The 22,330-nt window shown below is 37.3% G+C and overlaps 1 protein-coding gene across 1 annotated transcript in view; it reads left to right on the forward strand.

Moving 5' to 3' along the window:
- Positions 1-18,726, forward strand: part of igf2bp1 (insulin-like growth factor 2 mRNA binding protein 1) — a 41,233-nt gene extending 22,507 nt beyond the window's left edge. The window contains exons 3-15 of the mRNA XM_046866410.1: positions 4,129-4,177; positions 5,094-5,145; positions 5,267-5,330; positions 5,901-6,191; positions 6,390-6,524; positions 6,784-6,906; positions 6,991-7,126; positions 7,216-7,338; positions 7,969-8,085; positions 8,194-8,268; positions 8,472-8,603; positions 10,820-10,933; positions 13,105-18,726. Coding sequence (XP_046722366.1) covers positions 4,129-4,177; positions 5,094-5,145; positions 5,267-5,330; positions 5,901-6,191; positions 6,390-6,524; positions 6,784-6,906; positions 6,991-7,126; positions 7,216-7,338; positions 7,969-8,085; positions 8,194-8,268; positions 8,472-8,603; positions 10,820-10,933; positions 13,105-13,251 — 1,558 coding nt within the window. The 3' untranslated portion in view covers positions 13,252-18,726. The remainder of the gene's footprint in view (positions 1-4,128; positions 4,178-5,093; positions 5,146-5,266; positions 5,331-5,900; positions 6,192-6,389; positions 6,525-6,783; positions 6,907-6,990; positions 7,127-7,215; positions 7,339-7,968; positions 8,086-8,193; positions 8,269-8,471; positions 8,604-10,819; positions 10,934-13,104) is intronic.
- Positions 18,727-22,330: the final 3,604 nt, after the last annotated feature.

Consider the following 22,330-nt stretch of genomic DNA (forward strand, 5'->3'; position numbering starts at 1 on the left):
CGTACCGGAATACAGATTTGTTCTGCACATGCATGAAAACGCCAAAGAATCCATAGAGTTGGCTCTATAGAGCTCTATATTGCGTTTTATCTACAGCTTCAAGAATCTTTTTTAAAAGGAGAAACCCCTGACAATTCCTCATATAGAGGGGGTGAATGAATGAAGGATGGAATGACTGAAGACATTTGTTAAATTATGTTAAAATAAATAGAACCGTGAAGTAGATCATATCTTTAGAAATATAAATATTAAACGTAAAACACACCCACACACACTTACTTACATATATCTGTATTACCCAAATGCGGTCTAAGAAATGTAAACTGTTTAATAAAATTTTTTCCGTTCATTTACTTTTATTTATTCAATTGAAGTTGTGCTGAATTAATTGATTACTCAATTTGATAAATGTAATAAGTATATTGCATTAGTTTGATGTTTTCTATTTTATTTTGATAAAATAGTAGAAAATGTTCCACGCAGGATTTTTATTTTAAATTGTAACTGTTGTTCACAAATGTTAATAATAATAATAAAATGTGTTAATAAAAAATTCCAAGCAATTTTTTTTTAGCATTTCCTCCCCATAACTGTACTTAAATTGAACCGAACCATGACTTAAAAACTGAGGTATGTACGTACAGAACCGAGAATTGTGTACCGTACCTGTTACACCCATTTTTATATTATATATAATAAATATATAAAAAAACATTTAAATACACACAGTTTGTGTATGCATGTTCAATATATGCTCAACTAAGGAAGGCAAAAATGTTTTCTCAGTGGGTGTGTTCAGAGAAGTGTATGTTTGCACTTCATGCGGTGGCCGTGTCTGAAAGCGTGTTTATAATTTGGAGCAGTGGAATGTTGTCTCTGTGTGTGCATGCTGCTGATGGACTGTGGAACCTGCTGAGTCCTCCAGAACAGCTGAGGCTGGCCCATCATGCACCAGGCACCGGTCTGCATGCATGTGTTCCCTTGTATGTTCATTACCAAATGGGCCTCCAGGGCAGTGAGCCTCTCCTAACGGCTGCTTGAAGATGCACCTGCTTATGTGCATGCATGCATGGCTTCATTGTGTATGTTGCCGCAAGTTGACGTGGGAGCTACATGGAGTGTGGTGTGAGTAGGAGTGCACATGTGCACACTGCGAAACTGGATGTTCTCGTAACATGAAAGGGCGTAGGCTGTGTGCGTCTGCATGCCTGCGCCATGGATGTGTGTGCCTGCATGTCTGCACCATCAATGACGAGGCTTTAAATGGCTTTGAGCTTAGAGTAAAGCGTTTTTAGATTTGTGAATGGAGATAGATATGAGAGGAAAGCCATGCACATGCAAGTGTATCTTCCAGCTTGAGCTCTTCCATGCACTTATTTTTATACCACTATGCATGTTGGCTTTAGGATTTGTGCGTAAAATCTTTAAGGTTGATTGACAAGCCTATTGACCAAAATCCTGATCTTTTGAAATGCGCTGCTTGACCCTGCTTCCAGCTATAGGACAATAGCACAGAATGACTCCGTAGCAAACTGAACAAGCCCCTTCTCTTACTTCTGGGTGTTCTAAAAAGCCTGCACCTTTGCCCTTCTCAAGAGGTGCATTCTCTTCTCTTCTGTTTTCCTCGTTCACTATAACTCAAGGCCTTTCTCTAGATTCTCTTAATAAATGCTCTCGGCTCCATCAAACCTTTAACGTTACCAATTTAATTTTGCAGGAATGCTCTCATATCTGCATTGATATGCACGATTAACAAGTATTTGAGCATATTTTGTACATTTAAAATAAGATTCTGTCTAATACCAATGTTAAGTTATTTATTTTTTATTCGCTGTCATTCATGATAGCTGTAAAATCCGCAAGTTGGTAGGGTCATTCTTGTTTCATCAAGAGAAGCAATATGCTAATTTAACTTTGAAATTTTAATTAAGAGCACCTCCTCCACCCCCAATCGCCAAACAATGGAAGAATACACAAAAAGACTGTCCTTTTCCACCCCTCAACTTCCATCCATCTTGTTGGCTTTAAGCAACAGAAGTGATTTTGGTCCAACAGCCAATGATGCAAAGGTTCACTAGGGATCGTGTGTGGCCGGGAGGGGGATGGAGGTGTAGTATACGTGTGTGCCTGTGGACTGCTCCAGCATCAGGGTGGGGGATGTGTGCAGATAGCCAAGAGCCATTGATCAGCACCCGAGCAGCCTGGTGATTTTTGGCACATCTAAATCGGGGTCTTTAATTGTCCCATTACACACTAAATCCTAAGGTTTCTCATACATTTAGTATCCTAAAACCAAATGTGAATGGAGGGGAAAATCAGTCTATTGGTTTGCACTTGGAGCGTCATGCCTTATTACAAGGAAGCCAACAAAATGGCTGCCACTGTGAACTACATGTTGTTTGAGCCCTCTTTTAAAGGATCTCAGATCCAAGATCAGTACAATGCCCAAGATTTTTTCTGTGGAAAAAAAAGAAGCTGAGATGCACTCTAAAGCTATAGAGATGTAACATAAAATGATCTCTGTAGCTTTTGGGACCTGAAAGCTGTTTTATCCGCCATTTTCAACAAGGCGAAAATGAGCGGCGAAGGGCGGGGGAGCATAAATCATTCTGTTCTCCAACCAGTGGGTGGGTATGAACTCCAAGGTTCAGAGGTCATCAGGGATTCGGGTTTTAACCCTTTCCCAGATTCCAGAAAGGACTTGAACAGAACACATAAGTGGGCTGCTCCCTTTTGACCCCTGGTGTGAACTTTTCCTTGATGTTCCTCTACACTTCATCTCCATCTAGAGGCTTTAGTGTACAACAGCAAGGTTCAGGAAGCCTTTGACTTTCAGTGGAAGGTTAAAGCCACATGACATTACAACCTGAGTAGCATTTGTAGCATGGCACTATTACTGTCCCAGCCTCCTGCTGCATCTTATAGACATTGTGTTGGAATGTCAGTACAATGGGTGCAGCTTGTTCAATTTTCCTCATGCTGCTATTTGCTTCTTTTTTTCCTTATGCTATGGCCTCATTGTTTTTTAGTTGCTCCTCTTTTATTGCTTCCTCTCTCACTCTTTCCACCCAATTCGCTCCATTTGCTCGCCCTCCTCTTGCCCATGTGCTGAGATGGTTCCAGGACAGCTGGCAGCATACTACACTAGTCAGTGTCCGGTTTCAATATCCCCATTCAATCTCCACTTGCTGTTTTCTTTCACCCTGCTCATGCTGGCACCCTGTGCCTCACCCTATTGCTGCTTCTCTTTTATTCACTCGTACAATTTATCAGCCACTTAGTATTTGGTTATATGTGTCTTATGCGTCTCTTTCTCTTGCTTGTGTGCGTTCTTTGTTCAAATTTAGCCCAAGTTTCCCAGTTTTGTTGCGTTCCTAAAGTAGCAAAAGTACAAGAAAGCATTGCTATTATAATCTCTTTTTGGTTTAGCTTCAATGGTATTAATCATACCTGCTTTTCATTACCCCACTGCTGACTAAGCAAGTTGCCTTAATGCCATATTATTCTTAGAAAAATGCTCCAGGGTTTTTGAAGGCAACATGTTGTGGCTTTTGGCATCGGTTGTGGCATTCAAGAAAGAGAGTATATTGGCGAACTGCTAAGCAGAAGACATGATGTGGGTAAACTTAGGAGGGCTTTTTTTGTTTGTTTGTTTTTTTTAAACATAGTGTTTACATGTAGTAAGAACGTATCGATGCATCACATGAAATTGAAGCATGAGTCATAAATTAATTAGCACGATTTAGCTAAAATGAACATACTAATTGGCATAATAAACATGGTAGGAATAATAATAATAATGATAGATTGATATGCTGTTGCACAATTCTAGTGTCTAATTTAGACCTCATGCTAGTCATTTATTAGAGGTTATTTAAAGAGTTTAGGAAAATAATCTAATTTAAATTGTTACACTTAGTCATTTTTTTTTATGCATTAAATCTTTACATAAATAAAAAAAATTGACTGTCCATGAACAGCTGTTGATGCGGTGAAATATATATTTTTTTATCTATATGATTTTAATTTCTTGATTTTTAATGTGCATTTATAATAGTTAAAATATGCTTGTCTTAAAAGTAAGCGATCTAATTGTCTCAACATTGCTCCTACCCTCTTCTCTTTCAGGACCAGGAAACTCCAGATTAGAAACATTCCACCGGATTTACAATGGGAGGTGAGTGCACGCTCTGTATCTCGTAAATGAATCTGCCCGGTGCTGTATAGAGAGGCCAGACACAGACCACTTTCGTCTTGTAGAAGTAAAAGCGATGTTGTTGCTGTAGACGCTACAACTCCAAGTGCAGCAAAGAGACGCCTCTTTTGTGTCTCCTTGTTTTTGGGTTCTCAGAAACTAAAATCGTTTGTGGCATAATGAAAATATGGACAGATCTAAAAGGCTTGAGGAGGTAACATAATGTAACAGGTTTAGCATAATGTATGAATACTGGGTTTTTGTAACACACCAAACAGTATTGTGCTCAAAATTGCATTATTAAATATATCAGAATATTGTGTTTTTCTGAATAAATACTTTACATCTGTTTGAAGTTTTTGTCAATTCTTTATTTTGTTAAAATCCTTAGAACAAATTCCAGTAAGATTTTCTTAAACCAGTGTTGAATGAATCTGAGGTACGAATCATTTATTTACAATTTTGGAATAGTGAAAAAAAAAAAAAACTTTCACTGTATGTTGCTAATGCAACTTTGTGTCACCTGTGTATGTGAAACGTAAGTTGTGAGGGCGTGGCAGGTAGCACGCCGCAGCACTGGGTGGGCAGGGTCTTTTTCCACTAGACCAGCCCCTATTGGTCCACGTGTTTCGCTTTCTCCACTTCCTCTATCAGCCACACGAGGGCGCTGTATCCGATTACTGATCTGTGTTCAGTCTAGTAACCCTACGCATCATATGCATCATTATGAACAGCACTACTTGTTTGAATCTGAGTAAGGGTCCTGGCATACACAAGTTTTATTTCAAACCTGGTGGAAACCTGTTGTCTCCTGGTGTCCTGCTTTTAGCTGTGAGTTTTTTGATCCTTACAAATGTATACTTTTCTCCTAACACAGTTGTACCTTTTCCTTTTTCAGGTGTTTGATAGTCTACTTGCCCAGTGTGGAACTGTTGAAAACTGTGAACAAGGTGAGCTAATATTTCCTTATCAGTAATCCCATGTCCAACATCTATTTTTATTCCAAGTTTGTCAAATGTTCTCTAAATTTTCTTTTCATCTCCTCATTTTTTTATTTTTTTTTGCCTGTAGTTAACACAGAAAGCAAGACAGCTGTGGTGAATGTCACTTATGCAACGCGGGAGCAGGCCAGACAGTGAGTTTATTTGTTTTGTGTTTGTCTTATTTACTTTTCTTAGAACATTTTATAATTTTTACTTTGCATTGGCTCGCAATTGAGCAGTCAAATTTAATCGTACCATTTAAGATCATGAAAGATTAAAAAGGGAAAATTACAGTACCTTAATATATTATTAAAATACAAATGTTGCCTATGTACTACAATCGACCAGCATTTGTAGGAGCAAGTTCTCATTTCATAACTGCATGATTTGCATGGTTACAAGTCAGGAATGACCCCCTCCCACACCCACACACACACACACACACACTGCACCTGTGCTATGGTTGTATGCTAGAAATCAAGCTCACACAATCAAGCCCCGCTTTACGAGAGCGCAGGTTTCTTTTCTGCATAGCACAGCTATGACACCTAGTGGTGTATTAGCTGTGCTGCAGTGCCATCTCATCAACGTCAATTTTAAAACGGACATCGTGGCAGTCCAAAGTCCTTCTAAAGGATTTGATATTGAGTTGATGTGCATGCTGTAGTTTGTTCACTTTGTTACGTTGGTTTATCTAAAGCCTCCTTATCTGTATGTTTCAGAGCGATCCAAAAGCTGAATGGTTACCAGTTTGACAACAACGCTTTGCGAGTGTCCTACATACCGGACGAGAGTTTGGAAGTTGACTCACAGCGCAGCCCTGACAATGGTCGTCGCTCTGGTTATGGTGCTCGTGTTAACTCTAGACAGGGTGCCCCTGGCACAGGGATGCCCTCTAAGCATCAGCACACTGATATACCTCTCCGTTTGCTTGTACCAACCCAGTATGTGGGCGCCATCATCGGCAAAGAGGGTGCCACCATCCGCAACATCACCAAGCAGACACAAAGCAAGTAAGTGCCTGCTGGTCAGACCCACAGTGCAGTGTAACAGATAATTTCTACATGTATAATACCAGTGCAACAAGCATAAGGGCAAGAGGGCATCCGATATTCCAGTGGCACGTGTTACACGATGCAGTAAAACTCTGTAGCTCTCGGGACGGTATTTTTAAACTACAGTTTTATTTGACCTTTTTAAACCCTTTTCAGGATTGATGTCCACCGTAAAGAGAATGCCGGTGCCGCAGAAAAGCCCATCAGCATCCACTCAACTCCTGAGGGCTGCTCGGCAGCCTGCCGTATGATTCTCGACATCATGCACCAGGAAGCCAAAGACACCAAAACGTAAGCAAACTCAGGATATTTGATTAAATCTTAACTAATATTATTGTGATGGCAGTCAAACCTTAATGAAAACTACTTGCCGGAAGCCATGTTCTGAAGTCATTCTACTTGACTAAGTGAAAAATGTTTTTACTAATATTCTGGTCCCTCAGAATGTTAAATAGTGTTTTAGGAACGTAGTCTTTTAATTAAAACCTAGGTTGTAGATTTGGCGCACTGGTCTCAGATGAGTGATTTTTTTTTTTTCCAATGTTTACAGTGCTGATGAGGTACCTTTGAAGATCCTTGCCCACAACAACTTTGTCGGTCGTCTGATTGGCAAAGAGGGGCGTAATTTGAAGAAAGTAGAACAAGATACTGACACTAAAATCACCATTTCACCGTAAGTCAGCAAGCAAATGCACATCCTCTCATTACCTGCCTTATAATAGTTTCAGAGAGCTTAAGCTGTGTTATTTCTGTGCAGGCTACAGGACCTGACTCTGTATAACCCTGAAAGGACCATCACAGTAAAAGGTGCCATTGAGGCTTGTTGTCTGGCTGAACAGGAAATCATGAAAAAAGTGCGAGAGGCTTATGATAACGACATCGCTGCCATGAATGTAAGTGTGAGATGGGCATAAGATTAATGAGACTGAAATGTGTATTAGATTGACTGCTGTGCTAACGTTCCACTTATGTTCCCCTCCAGCAACAGACACACCTCATTCCAGGACTGAACTTAGGAGCGCTTGGCCTTTTCCCTCCATCCTCCTCCATGCCTCCTCCTCCACCTGGAAACGCTGGAGTTTGCCCCCCATATGGCTCCTTTGGGGTAAGACACAAATATAGACATATTCAAGTGATTAAGTCTGGAAGCTGCATTTATACAAGATATTAAAGACGATGAAACATTCTGGAATTGGTTTTGCTTTCCTGGTTTATGATTTCATTCATACAAATTCTATTTTCTGATTTGTCAAATTGTGACTATTTTTTTCTGACTGTAGCTTTGTTACAAAGCAAACATTTTTAAGAAACAATTATAATAAAATGCTATTTTGAAGTGAGGATGCTCCAAATATCTAAATGTAAACATTAATTAAATAAAATGTGCTTCTCTTCAACAAACAGTGATTTATGTTAGTTGACATGGTGATATGCAGTTTCTCTGCATTCTTTTTATTATCATCAAGAGATAGAGAGTCTCTTTAGGGAATGACTTGCTATAACATTTGTAAAAAAAAAAAATTAATCGAATTGGCTGATTGCTGTGGTATAAGAGGAATAAAACACGTCTGGAAAATGCTTTAAAAAAAACAAACCAAAACAAAAAATCTACTTTAATTCCTATCGCTCTAGATCCCAATAACTATTCTGTTTATTATCTTCCTGTAACAGCACACTCCATTGTGTTTTACTACTCATTCATTGCCTTGATGGATCTTACGTTTTATGTCCATAGGCTCCTGAGCAGGAGACAGTCCATGTGTACATCCCAGCTCAAGCAGTGGGAGCTATCATCGGCAAGAAGGGCCAGCACATTAAGCAGCTGAGCCGCTTTGCCGGGGCCTCCATAAAGGTGAGAAGCTTCTAGCACATCAACACACGAAGCCAATATTTTACACAATTCTTAATTAAAGATGTCTGAAGGGATTTTTGATTCTAATTCACTGATTATTTTCTACAGATTGCACCAGCAGAGACACCTGATTCAAAGATGCGCATGGTCATTGTTACTGGTCCACCTGAGGCACAGTTTAAGGTATTGATATTTATAAATGGTCAAAAACTGCCCAAACGTTGTCACTTTATACCTGAATAAAAATATGTGAATGATGTGAATGACACTGTGCTTCAGGGTCCTTGTATTCACTTTTTAATTTGGGTCTCTTCATATATGTGCCTATACTAAAAAAAAAACTATAAATTTATTAATATTTTAAGCATTTATCTTTTGTGCGTTAGGCTCAGGGAAGAATATACGGCAAGCTGAAGGAAGAGAACTTTTTTGGACCGAAGGAAGAAGTGAAGCTAGAGACGCACATCAAAGTAGCAGCAGCTGCTGCTGGCAGAGTTATTGGGAAGGGTGGAAAGACGGTGAGGTGTTTTTTTTTTTTTTTTTTTTTTTTCCCCCCTCTCTCTCAATGAGTAAATCTCTCTCTCTCTCTCTCACTCACATACACACACACAAAAAAACACGGTATTTCACAAAAGTGAGTACACCCCTCACATTTCAGACAACCATTTTATTATATGTTTTTAGGGGACAATACAATAGAAATGAAACTGTCCTCTAAAAATAACTCCACATACAACCATTATTGTCGGAATAACTTGCAACAAAAGTGAGTACATCCTGAGTGAACTTATCAAAACTGTGTCCGAAGTGTCAGTGAGCCAGAGTTTTGTGTGAGCACCATTGATCCTCTTCCACTCCTTGATAATGACATAACAGAGCTGCTGGATGTTGGACACATGGCGCTGCTTCAGAATGTGTCAGTACATGTTGGAATCAATGATGCTACCACCACCATGCTTGACTGTTCTGATGGTTCTGCTCACCAGGGCGTCACCACACATGCTGGACACCATCTGAACCAATCAAGTTTTTCTTAGTCTCATCAGACCACAGGACATGGTTTCAGTAATTTATGCTCTTGGACAGGTTTTCTTCAGAAAACTATTTGCAGGCTTTCTTGTAAGCCAGCTTCAGAAGAGCGGACCTTCCACTTCTGCAATCTCTAAAGCAATGCTGGCAGCACTCATCCGTCTTTTTTTTTAAGCGAGTTTCTGCACCTGATGCACAGCACGAGAACTCAACTTCTTTGATCGATCATTGCGATGCCTTGTCCGAGTGGAACCCGTCTTGGAAAACCTTTTGTATGACCCTGGCCATTGTACTGTAACTGAGTTTTAGGGTATTAATGATCTTCACTTTAATTCGCTTTAATGCACTTTAATTCTGAAATTCTGAAAAGCTGCTTTGAGACAATGTCCATTGTAAAAAGCGCTATAGAAACTTGGATTTGAAACTTGAACTTCTTATAGTCTAGGCCAGGGGTGTCAAACTAAATTGCACAGGGGGCCAAAACTCAAAGCAGAAATATGAACATGCTGCAAAAAACCCCTGAAAAAAATCAATAAAAATAGTGCTTTTATGTTAAAATAATAACAAAACAATCGGATTTCTTTGCTCTTATGCCATTTTCTAAAAAAAATTATCTTAAACTTTAAATTACTTAAAATATTTTGCTCTCCATAAAAATATCTCCAGTCCAACACAAGACGTCTTACACCTTCATCATGCAGCTCTTCAGAAACTCTCCCTTAGTAAATAACCGGCTGATGTGGCTCTGATTTCTCCTCTGCTTTTACACTAGCTTCACTTTGTGATTTTGATCTGGTGAAAAACATCTGCTAAAATGTCAGATTCTTCTTTAACTCTTCTACTTTCTGTATCTTCTGCTCTGCATTCAGGTTCTTCAGCTTCCCCTGATGTTTTGTCTCGTAGTTCCGTCTTAGATTTAATTCCTTAATTACAGCCACATTCGCTCCACTAATAAGACACACGGGTTCACCGGCAGTGTCAGTAAACATATACTCAGAATCCCATTGGTTTTGAAAGGCTCTGTTTTCAGAATCAACTTTTCTCTTTGTTATTGTGAGGGGCTTCACAATAACTGTACAATAGGGTTAAATATATCAACAGAAGCGCGACTTGATTGATGCTGGAATGTTCCCAGGTCACCGAGCGTTCGGTAAGGCAGCTGAAGCGCTGCATTACGGGATCTGTAGTATGTGTGTAATTAGCGCTTCATATCGCCGGGACATTAATAACAATAATAATAGATCTATATAAAATCATCATGAGTTTGACACAAGTGGTTTAGGCCATCTGTGTGTAGAGCAACAATTCTAATTCTCAAATCCTCCGAGTTATTTGCCATGAGGTGCCATGTTGAACATTCGGTGGTCAGTATGAGAGAATTGTACGCAAAGCACCAAATTTGAACTGCTCTAATACAAGATACAAAAATTTGTATGGTTCTTTCAATTAGACAAAACCATGAACATGAGGAATAGGACATGTGGCTTTGCATGGTTAAGAGACACAGCAGTATAGCTGTTATCACTTAAGGTGTACTTTTGTACTCAGTGTGATTTGCCTTTCATTATATATATATATATATATATATATATATATATATATATATATAATTATTATTGTAGCATTTAAAGGAAAAGCCCATCTGCAAGTTCTGTATGTTAGTTGGGATTACAAGGTGCTAATAATTTAAACTGTACTATTGTAGGTGAATGAACTACAGAACCTAACCGCAGCTGAGGTGGTGGTTCCTAGAGAGCAGACCCCTGATGAGCAGGACCAGGTCATTGTCAAAATCATCGGCCACTTTTATGCAAGTCAGGTATGTTTTACACAGTAACACATTTTCCTACTTCACAGATCGGCTGCCAGAATAGCTCCAGAATACATAAAAGTCTCTAGAATAATCCGTAAGGGAAGGAAAATGTAATCTCTGTTACAGGCATTTAATTGGGTTCAGATCTGGTAACTGTAAATGCCAAATCATAAGATTCATACCATATTCATGTCCCCTGAATAATTCAGGGATGATTTTTTTTTTTTTTTTTTTTTCTGTGACAAATTACTCATGTCAGGATAGAAAGCTTTAGGATAAAGCTGATCAATCACAATAACTTGCATTGGTTTGCAGTGACTTCTCCTTCAGTAAAATTCCTCTTCTTTTTTCTGTCCATTAGCTTATAGGTGCATTTACTATATATATTAGTTCGGGGAAAGAATTGCAAAACATAAAATTGCTTGTAATTTTTTATTAACGCAGTTTTTTATTATTTGTAATCAACAATTTTAAATAAAATGCCTGATTGGTTAAGTAATATATGAAATAATAGTTTATAATACTTAATAAAATGTTATAAAATTAATGCAACACACTTCTATTAAATTGATTCAATTAAACTAAATAAATCTAAAATTAAGTTAAATAGTTTAACTCATTTGGGTAATACAGATGTGTGTGTGTGTGTGTTACATCAAAATATATTAAATTTTCTAACGATACGATCTACTTAACTGTTCTTATTTTAGTATACTTTTCATTTCACTGCAAGTTGTAGTTTGTGACAAATGAAAAATCTTGAATCCATATTGCTAGCACTAGCCACTTCCTGGTTAGCGGATATCGCTGGCGCTATTGATTCTTTAGCGTTTTATTGCATATGCAAAACACATCTAATTTCCCCCTATTGTGTGAGTAGCCACAGTTGACACTACACTATCTCTAGTTTCTTTTTTTTTTTTACCCCTGGCACATATATACAGAACAGTGCTCGAATTGAGGGGGCTATCCGGGACCCCTCATAAGGCATTAGGGACCCCCCCATAACAAGTAAAAAATAGACTTTTGAATTGATCACTTGTATATAATCATAAATATTTAATCACAGGTTCTCAACAAAATATTGTGATCACATGACCAGTGGGCTTTCTATACATTTTTCATTCCATGGGCTTTACAAATTTAGGACCTCTGGTGTTCAAACCGTGCATTTGCAATATTTGTAAAATTGATTGTACAGTAAAACCCTGTTGTACGAGCATAATTCGTTCTTGAAAATTGCTCGTAGGTCCATTTGCTCGTACATTCGAACTGATTTTCTCCTATAAGAATGAATGTAAAAGTGATTCAATCCGTTCCGAGATCTCATTCGATCGCTTACTTCTGCACTTAAGTATTTGTAGCCTATTTTAAGAAACAAATACACCGCAAATTACCGTCATGTAAACATAATTTAACACTTACCCATGTGGTAGTGGTTGATTGCGAGTTTAAGAAGCGCACCACGCTCATAACCTCCTCGGTTTCCATGGTAAATCTATTTACTTTTGTTTTCACAGCACCATCACTGTTTTTCTTGGGAGACATTTTTCACGAATTCTAGTGAAATAAAAATATAAAACAAAAAAAAAAAGTTACGTTTTTGCTGCACTGAACAACGAGAGTGATAGGTCATCAACTAAGCGACTGATGCGACCCTCCGCCGAAAACGGGGAACCTGCAGTGTGGGTTTGCTCGTGCTTTTGAAATTTGCTCGTGAAATAGGGTAAAATTTTGCAAACAAGGTCGCTCATATCTCCGTTTGCTCGTACTATAGGTTGCTCGTACAACGGGGTTTTACTGTACTACTTGCTACTACTCTGTCCCGGTGGAAACGTTCAACCCAAGACCCAAGTAATCAGCATGTCTGTGTGATTGTTTGCTGTATTGACGATCAACAGAATGATACTTCAAGCATACCAAAAGTGGTCAAAATAGCAAAATTTTAAAGTATTATGGGTAAAATGTACTACAATCAAACACCTTAAAGTACACAGTATATAGAAGGTTTAATTAATAAAGTGAGAAGAGGTGCAGTCTGTGTTAACCTGAACTAAGTGAATGTATACATTTCTTGAAACTGTGCTGAAAACTCTTTTAATCTGTATTTCTGCATAGGTGAGGTGCTACACAAGTGTAATGGAATGACCATAAATTGTCTGTCTTCTTATTTTTAGCTGGCCCAGAGGAAGATCAGAGACATTTTGACACAAGTTAAGCAGCAGCAGAAAGGTGGCATGGGAGCCCCACAGGCATCTCACCCACAGAACCTGTCCGAGCTTGGGCCTCAACAGGGAATGACCCAGGAGCCTAGGAGGAAGTAAGAGGCTCCAGCCCAAAAGTGGACGGACAGACGGATGGACAGACAGAGAAGAAACAGCGGACTGACTGAGAGAGAGCGACACAGACCCAGCGGTAGACAGGGAGAAATGAGCATTTAACAAAGAGGGGAATTCAAAGGAAATAAAAATGCCTGAGAGAGTACAAAAGTTTAGAGAAAAGATACTAGAACTTTGAGTGATTTAAAAAAAAATAAAAGAAAAAAAAAGAAAAAGAGAGAGAGAACTAGGAAACAGAGACCAGATGCCAGGTCGACTGACTGGGGATGGCAGGGGTTCCTTGTGGCAGCTTGAGTAATCAATGGCTATGTGGCCTTGAGAGTGCTCTCATGAATAGTATCATGCTTGGGGCACCCCTGCCATCACCAGTCACTCAAGTATTTTAAGGGTGTTTTTTTAAGAAGAGCTATATGTATAGAAATGTTTATTCAGAGGTATTATAATGAAATGCAGTGAGGCAGAGGTGGGGAGAGGGGAGCGGAGAACCCATCACATCGAGTCATCCTTGGCTCATCCTTTGCCTACAGGAAATGTATGGGAGGGGCCATAGCTGTTAACACTGCTCTTCAAGTCCCTGGCAGTAAACTGTTGGGGGTAAGAACAAATAAAGAAGAAAAAAAATGAGGTTGTATATATAATCTTCATGAATTTGTATTGAAGCACTGTTAAAGCACAGTGAGGGTACAGTAAGTGGGTGGGCCGAGGCTGACCCTGCAGTTCTATTGCAGAGGCTCAGCTCCGATATAATAAAACTTAACTTCCAGCCCTGAACAACGCCCGGCTACTGCTGCTGGTGCGTGGCCCACGCCAAAATGGCATATTTTATATATATTATATATATATGATATGTGAGTTAACCTGGCCCCTCAGAAAGCACAGAAAACGGCAGTGGGAAGGAAATGTGGCACTGGGATCAGACCATCTTTTGCAGATATTTTGAGATCGTTAAAATTAGCTTTTAGTGTCTTGGTTTGTTGGTGAATGTTTTTAGCCAAGATTTAACTGAAAGCACAGAGTGCTGATAAAAAATTGAATTTTGCATACATGGGAAAGATGGAATGGGATAAAAATCTCAATTCTTTATCAGTCCTGTTAATTTGATTAATCTGGCCTTTAAATTAGATCACATGAAGGATGCAGGCTCCCATGGCCCAGCTCCCCACCCTGCCTAAATGTGAGAGGTGAACAGCAGGTGATGTTAAAATGGCTTCTGCGCGCTCTCTCTCCCCCCTACTCCATTCGATAGATGCTGCTGAGGAGGCCAAAATGCTGGCTTTCTTCAGTCATCTTCGAACAGATTAGATAGAAAAAAATAGAAACCTACCTCAGGGTATTGTTACCTCAGTATTCCTAACAGCTTCTTTTTTCTTTTCCTTTTTTTTTTTGCTTGCTGGTGTTTTATATAAAAGCTGATAGTCCTGAATATTTTATTTTTTTAAGGAAAAATATTTTTAGTTATTTGTTGGATATTTCTTTTTCTTCCCCCTAGTTTTCGCATGTATGTGAGTGTGTATGGATGATAACCCACATTTTTCCACTTTTAATTTCGAAAGGATCCATATTGGCAGGAGGCATGAATGTCTTGGTCTTTGCTGAACCAGTGCTGGCAGATTCTTCACAGTTGCCTTTGGACCTATAACCAACAGAATTTGAAGTCTGGCTTTTTTCATGTAGTGGTACAACACAGTCATGGTGTTTAATCTCTTAACATGCAAACTTTAATAGCTGATTAGCAGTGGCTCTGACTATAGGATGTATTGCTCCTCTTATTTGGCTCGATTTTGTTGGGTTTTCTAGCAGTGCTGCCGTTAATCTTATGCACTGAAAACCTGGAGTCTGCTTCGATTGCCAGGATTGTGCCATGACTGTATGTTTAGAAGCAGCCCAGTGACATCTAAATAACTTCAAGATATATACTGAGTTTAGGTTCAGCATAGTGCTTATTCAACATCCAGTATGTACGTGTGATTGGGACGCGTGTTTTTTTTTTTTTTTTCTTCTTAAAAAAAAAAAAAAGAAAGGAAAACAGTTTGTGTATAGTTTTTTTTTGTTGTTGTTGTTGAGGGAAAGTGGTTTGAGTGTTATTAAGGACAGACAAAAATACATTCTATCTACTTGTCTCAGTTAAACCTTTTTTTAACTGAATGAGAATACTTTGGAAAATGGGAGCGAGAAATTAAGAAAGCGGTCACTTCACATCAGTGACAGATTAAACCTGTTTATGAATCGCTAAACAAAATAGACTGAAAACTTTTTTGTATTTTTAGAATAAAAAAAAAGGACACATGACAAAGCCGGGCAATATGTAGCGATTTAAATGTGAAAGATAAATAGATACTGCCAGAATCCTTTTTTGTCGAGTACACATTCCACCTGCGCATGGCTAAATGGCGCCTATTTTGTGCTCATTTTCACACACGGGTTGAAATCGTTGCTATTTTTAAAGAAAAACTAAACAAAAACGCTTCCCTTTTTCTCAGTAGAAAGCAGTGTTCAGGGTTGCATTGATTTTCTCCTCCTCAGGTGGGAAGGAAGTCTGTCTCTCTCTCTAGCCTGTAGATTTCTGTCAGACCATAAGACACACACACACCACTTTAGATTTGTTCAGACTGCAGCCTTTTGTTTAACAGCAAGCTTTATTTGGACATGACATCTGGTTGTGTACTGTTTCATCAGTTTTAGACAAAACAAAAAAAAAAAGAAAAATTTCTAGAATCTTTGAAAACTGGGGAAATATGGAGTCAAGCTATTCTATTGTTCAATTGGAATATAAGGTGTAAAAGAGTTGAGAGGAAGATGGGCCGAAATTTTTTTTTGTCTTTTTCTTCTTTTTTCTTTTTTTTTTCTTTCTTTCTTTTTGTTTTGGAAAAGGTAGACATTTATTAAAGCTAACTTAAACAGATTTTAGGCTTTATGTTCTCACAGATTTGCTGGATATTAATTCTAGGTCACTAAAATGAGTAGTCGTGCAGTGCTGCCGAACATATGATGATGATCACACTTGTCTCCCTCCTCTCCTTTTCACTTGCTTTGTCCTCCATCTATTTCTCCTTTCATCCCTGTACACAACTCGCAAATTTTTTTTTTTTACTTAGATTTTTTGCTACATATGATTTTATTTTTTTTTTTTGTTTGTTTGGGTTTGGTATAGACCTTCACCCTCTCTCACGCTGGCCTTGTTTGTGTCCATTTTCTCGGTTTTGTTCGGTCGTTTTGAGCCGTGTATTTCAGTTTTAAATTTTTAACCCCCCTGAAAAATTTTGTATAATTGGATCAGTTATTTTCTATCTTTCTCTCCACCTCTCTCTCTCTCTCTCTCTCGCTCTCTTTTTCTCTCTCTCGATCAGGTTTCTTTAGAAAAGCACAGAGATCTCTTTTACTGCTATTAGATCATTTAAAATACTAACCAGTTGTTTGCAATGCAGTTAACGCCTGTGCCAAACAGATTTTCCGATTTACTCTGTTAAGATTCGATCTAGGTTGTTCACGCTGTTTTAGGTGTAGTGTGAAGACTAATAAAAACTTCCACTTCAGCACTCGCTCTGTTTAAGAAAGGAAAGAAAAACATATACAAAATGCCACCCAAACCTGTATACGACAAGTTTCAGGAACACAACTGCATGTTTTTTGTGATTCTTATGCAATTCCTTCACAAGGACTGTTAATACTCTGGAAATCATAGAATTATAAAAGGATTTAACAAAGTCTATCCATTTCAGTGCACAGATTTACACATAGGCAACAGATCTAACCTCATACTAGTCAGGTGTAGCAGACAGACAAATGCACACCACAGGAAATTCATCCTGCTAGTTTCTGGCCTTCGCTCAAAGAAACCATTTGGGTGCTAATGACGATTTAAACCTCACATAACTAGGAAACGCTACCTCAAGACTTAGCCATAAGATTGTTTTATCAACCTGACAAGAGCGAAAGTGCATGTTACTTTTTCACTTTAATTTTTCTTTAATTTATTATTTTTTTTTCCTTTTTTGCTTCTCTTTTTTTTTTTTTTTTTTTCTTTTCCAGTCATTCTTTATTTTAGAGTTGAGGCCGTGATAGAGGGAAGGGAGGTGATGATTTGGTAAGCGGAGATGATCTGGTTGTTTGGTGTTGGGAGGACTTGGTTTGTAGGTGATTTGTAAAAACAGTGAAGGATCAGGAACATGAAGAGCCCTCTAGTTTAGACTACATATAATGTCACTACTCAAGTCATTTTCTTTTTTAGAGCACGAACAAGTGTGAAGCGTTGCCTTCACTCGTGATATGTAAATACCCACTAAATGAGAAGTGCTCAATAACCCTCAAACACATTACTCTACCTCCTGATTCTGCGTAATTTTGACCTCCCCTTAAACCAGAGCTCCAAACAAACAGTCACACAGTTCACTTGTGTTGTTAGTTATCCAGCTGCCTATACTGGTGTTTCTTTTCGTAACGACTGACATTGGATGTGGCCGAGTCCCAGATCAGCATCAAGGTATACTGGAGTCCCTCTCATCCTCAGCTTTCCACCCCACAGTCCTTCCTTATCATTTTTTTTATCTTCTTCAATCAAGAAGCTCAATATCTATATTCAAGTAACTTTTTTTGTTGATCTACCTCTTAGAGAACAAATGAATAAATAGACAAATGTAAAATGGGGGAAAAAGGACAAAAAGTAAAAAAAAAAAAATACAAAATAAAAAAAAGTTTAGAAAAATTCTCGAATGAAAAAGTAATAAAATAATTAATGATGTAAACAACTGGGTAGAAGCATCTCCATATACTGTAGTGGATAGTGTATTAAAAAAAGAATACTTTTTCTTCCAAAGATGATTTTTGTTTTGTTTTGTTTTCGCCATTGTTTAGACCATTATTCAAGATTAATTGTTAAATAAAGAATAAACAGATGGGGTGGGAAAGTTAAAAGAAAAATATCAATTTCATTATTCAATTTCTTTTTTTCTTTTTTTTTTTCCATTCCTCGTTAGATTGACTTAAGTTCTTAAGTTTGCAATTCTTCATCCTTTATTTGATTAATTTTTTTCTGATTGCTTTTTTTGGAATGACATAGGATTGTATCTCGTTTTGGATGCATTAGAATTCTCTCTCTCTCTCGCTCTCTCTGTAAACTGCAACATAGTTCTCATTGAGACATTGCAGAGCAGCATGATACTGAATTCATTCTTTCTTTTTCTTTTTTTTTTTAATCTTTATTGATGCAACAGGCAAGTAAAGGGCCTATTTAGCTGACTAGGGCACAGTTTAGGAGGAGGAGAGGAAGAAGAGTGATTTATCACGTCAAGTCCCAACCCATAAGCCCCCTCTTATCGCAGGTGCCATGGACACTATCTGGACTTTCACCTTTCTGCCTGCCAATTTTTCTTTCATTTCTCATCCACATTTGTTCTGAAATTCTTGTAAACAATACAGAGCATAGATATGAATGTGTTATTAAAAGATGAGAAAACCGGAAAATGTGTCCCAGCTGTATTTGTGTGTGTGTGTGTGTGTGTGTGTGTGTGTGTGTGTGTGTGTGTGTGTGTGATTAAATACATTCTGCCATTTTTATTCAGTGTGATTTAGAATTAAAGTACCTAAAAGTCATCCTGCTCCACAAGTCCAGAATTCTTTCTTATATTACGAGCTGAAATAAACACGAGATTTATTAACATATTTTAAGTTATTTATTTTAACAGTATATAAAATGTAAATTGTATAAATGGCAGGGACAGTGGACTGGACAGTCATATATTGTTAGAAACTGTGTCATTGTTGGAACAACCTGTTTTGGATTGTTGCTCTATAGTTAACATTACACATGCTGCATATATTTAGAACTAATTAATACACTACATTATATAATATAAAAGTAAAGATTGTATAATAGTTTCTGTATTGTAATAGGGAATAAATGCTTACAAAAAAGCAACACTAATTATGAGAACGGTGACAGTTTCAATTTGATATGCAGATTTGGCCATTTTTATTGATTGTAATCACCCAAATGTATATTTTGAAAACCTGTTTTTGCTCTGTTTTTAGTAATACCTGAACTGTTTTGTATTTTTATTTTATTTCTTTTAAACATGCTTTGTTTTTTAAAATGTATAATTTTTTCTTTTAAATAATAAAACAGAAGATATGGGAAGATTCAAGTAAAATAGGAGGGAGGAAAACATAACTTTTGCATCAGCAGGGTTGTATAGTCGAAGTTAGTCTGCAAAGTAACAGTGTTTTGGTCCATGATTTCATACAATCCAAACACCAGGATGTCAGATGGTTCTTTCTTCTTTGTCACAAACAACTAACCCCTTGTTGGTTGCCCCACCATTATGTCATGAACAATCCTTCTGATTATATTCTCAACATGAGTTTAAGTAAATGAATTGAAACAATTACCAAAAATAATCAGAACTGCAGTAGTTCTGGGTTTTTACTAACATCCTTGCTTTGGCATCAACATTATATCAGGAAAAACTCAATTTTCCAGAGAATAAAGATCTTACATATGGATAGAGCTTTTTTTTTTTTTTTTTTTTACTTCTTTACTGTATTTAAGTAACATTGTCAAATTCTTCTATAATATTTACATTTTTGCGACAAATTGATATATTAAATGCATGTCTTGCTTCACTACATTCAAGGGAATCCATAAATTGCGTTAAATGAGCTCCTATCGCGAGAACACAAGCCTAAACTCACGTTCCCGCGAGAGTTTGCCTGAAGTAGGTCCCATTGTGTCTCTCTAACAGTATAAAACACTCCCCTTAAAAAGCTGTACAGGATAATGAGACATTAAATTGCATCATCTTATTGCTGCTCCCATTAGGGGTCGCCACAGCGGTCTTCATACCCCCCTGTCCTCTACATCTGCCTCTTTCAAACCAACTACCTGCATGTCTTCCCTCACCACATCCATAAACCTCCTCCTTGGTCTTCCTCTTTTCCTCCCTCCTGGTGGCTCCATCCTCAGCATTCTCCTACCGATATACCCCATGTCCCTCCTCTGCACATGTCCAAACCATCTCAATCTCGCCTCCCTCACCTTGTCTCCAAAACGTCCTACATGTGCTGTCCCTTTAATAAACTCATTTCTAATCCTGTCCATCCTCGTCAATGAAAACTCCCAATGAAAACCTCAACATCTTTAACTCCTTCAACTCCAGCTCCACCTCCTGTCTTTTAGGAGACATTGAATTGTCAAATGATGAAATATCTCATGTTAGGTCTTTTTAATTTTATACTCAATTACAGTAAAAAATAAATTAAAAAAAAAAATACTTTTGTACATGTATTTAAGTATAAATGTAAATAGAGCACATTTACTGGAGTCTGTTGTTTGTACTTTTACTCTGCAGGTTGTTGTGATCAATGTCAACTACACAGTTACTAATCGCCTGAACTCATACAAATACAGTTGAATTTTATTATTCATAAATTGATTTGGGTTTTAATGGTCTGATTTGTTTATTTAATATTACTAAAAAATCTTAGTCTTATCTCTCATTTTGAAGCATTTATCTCGGTATATTTGTCAGTTTTCTTTGTTTAAAAAAAAAAAAAAAAAAAAAAAATTTAGCCACAAAACCCTTATTTTAAGCTCAGCAGCTTAATGCTGTTCGATATTCAATAATTTATTTTTACCAATTAATGTCCACATTTTCATGCACAAACTTAATTAAAAAACTGTACATGCAGATTCCCTACATTTTTAATAAACTGTCAGTGTTCGCTTACAAATGAATAATGATGCCTGAACCTATTTTTAATTTCGTTTAAAATCATTTTGTGTAAAAAGTTTGGATTGGGAAAATAACCCGAGATAGTTTAGTAATGGTTTTAAGTTATAAAGAAGTGGTACATCTCATATTTTCCTACAAAACATTGCGTGAAATGGTTAATGATCAATCTGATGGATGGCGACACAAACTTTCCTCGACACAAACCTATTCAAAAGCTCGTTATGGCAAACTTACATTCTTACTATTACATTAATCACTAAAGCTGAAGAAAATAAAAGTTTGAAAAATAAAAATAGTAAAACATTGTGTGCCTTTTAAACAGTGTTTTTCATTGACAGATCTGCTGCAATATACAGTATTTTATAAAACTATTATCAAATACGATAACCATAAACATTGAAGCTATTTAATTCGGGGTTTATTGGTGGGAGTGATGAATAGACTTATGAGAATAGACTATGCTGTTTCTATAAAATGGAAGTATAGATTATAGATCTGTAATAAGCATTAATGATAAAGATATGTTGCTGATATTTTTACAAAACAGGTTCATAGAAATAATAATCTCAATGTAAATATTTCTGCATGCAAACCAGATCAGGTCAAAACAGTGAAGACTTTGTTACAATTTCTATCATATGGGTGAGAAGTACATTTGTTATAAAAGCCTCAGGGATTGAGGACTTTCCAGTGCAAACCTAAAGTCCTCCAGAGTTTGTTTAGAGGAACAAGATGTGCTGATGTCTTGGTACTCAGAAGATCCGCATTTATTTATACTTTTGTTCAATAACATGGAGGATATAAAGTGCAACTCCCTGGATACTGACATACAATTGTCCAGAAAAATTGTTTTGTTATATATTGTAGTTAGAAGAAGATATATTGTAGCTGTACATTGAATTGGCTGATTATTTGTTTTCGATACCCTACAAAATCATCTATCTATCTATCTATCTATCTATCTATCTATCTATCTATCTATCTATCTATCTATCTATCTATCTATCTATCTATCTATCTATCTATTCTGTAGAAATAAATTATTTAAAACGTCTATGAACCTCTGTTTTAGAGTAAGGCTCTTTACTACAGTGAAAGCAGAAATACATTTATTTTGTTTAAATAAATGTGACCATTTTGTTTTATATCATTTCATTTAATTTTTATTTTAGTGTCTAATAGTTTGAAAACCTTAAAAACCGCATCGCGCTGTGCCACGCTCCAGTCCACACGGGGGCGATAATAAACCAAGAAGCTTTTTTTTTTGCCTCTTCTTCTTCTTTAAAAAAGAAAGAAAACAAAACGAAGAGGCGGGGCTAATTCTGACCAATGAAATT

The sequence above is a fragment of the Silurus meridionalis genome, chromosome 14 (genome assembly GCF_014805685.1).
Source record: "Silurus meridionalis isolate SWU-2019-XX chromosome 14, ASM1480568v1, whole genome shotgun sequence".
Lineage (NCBI taxonomy): Eukaryota > Metazoa > Chordata > Actinopteri > Siluriformes > Siluridae > Silurus > Silurus meridionalis.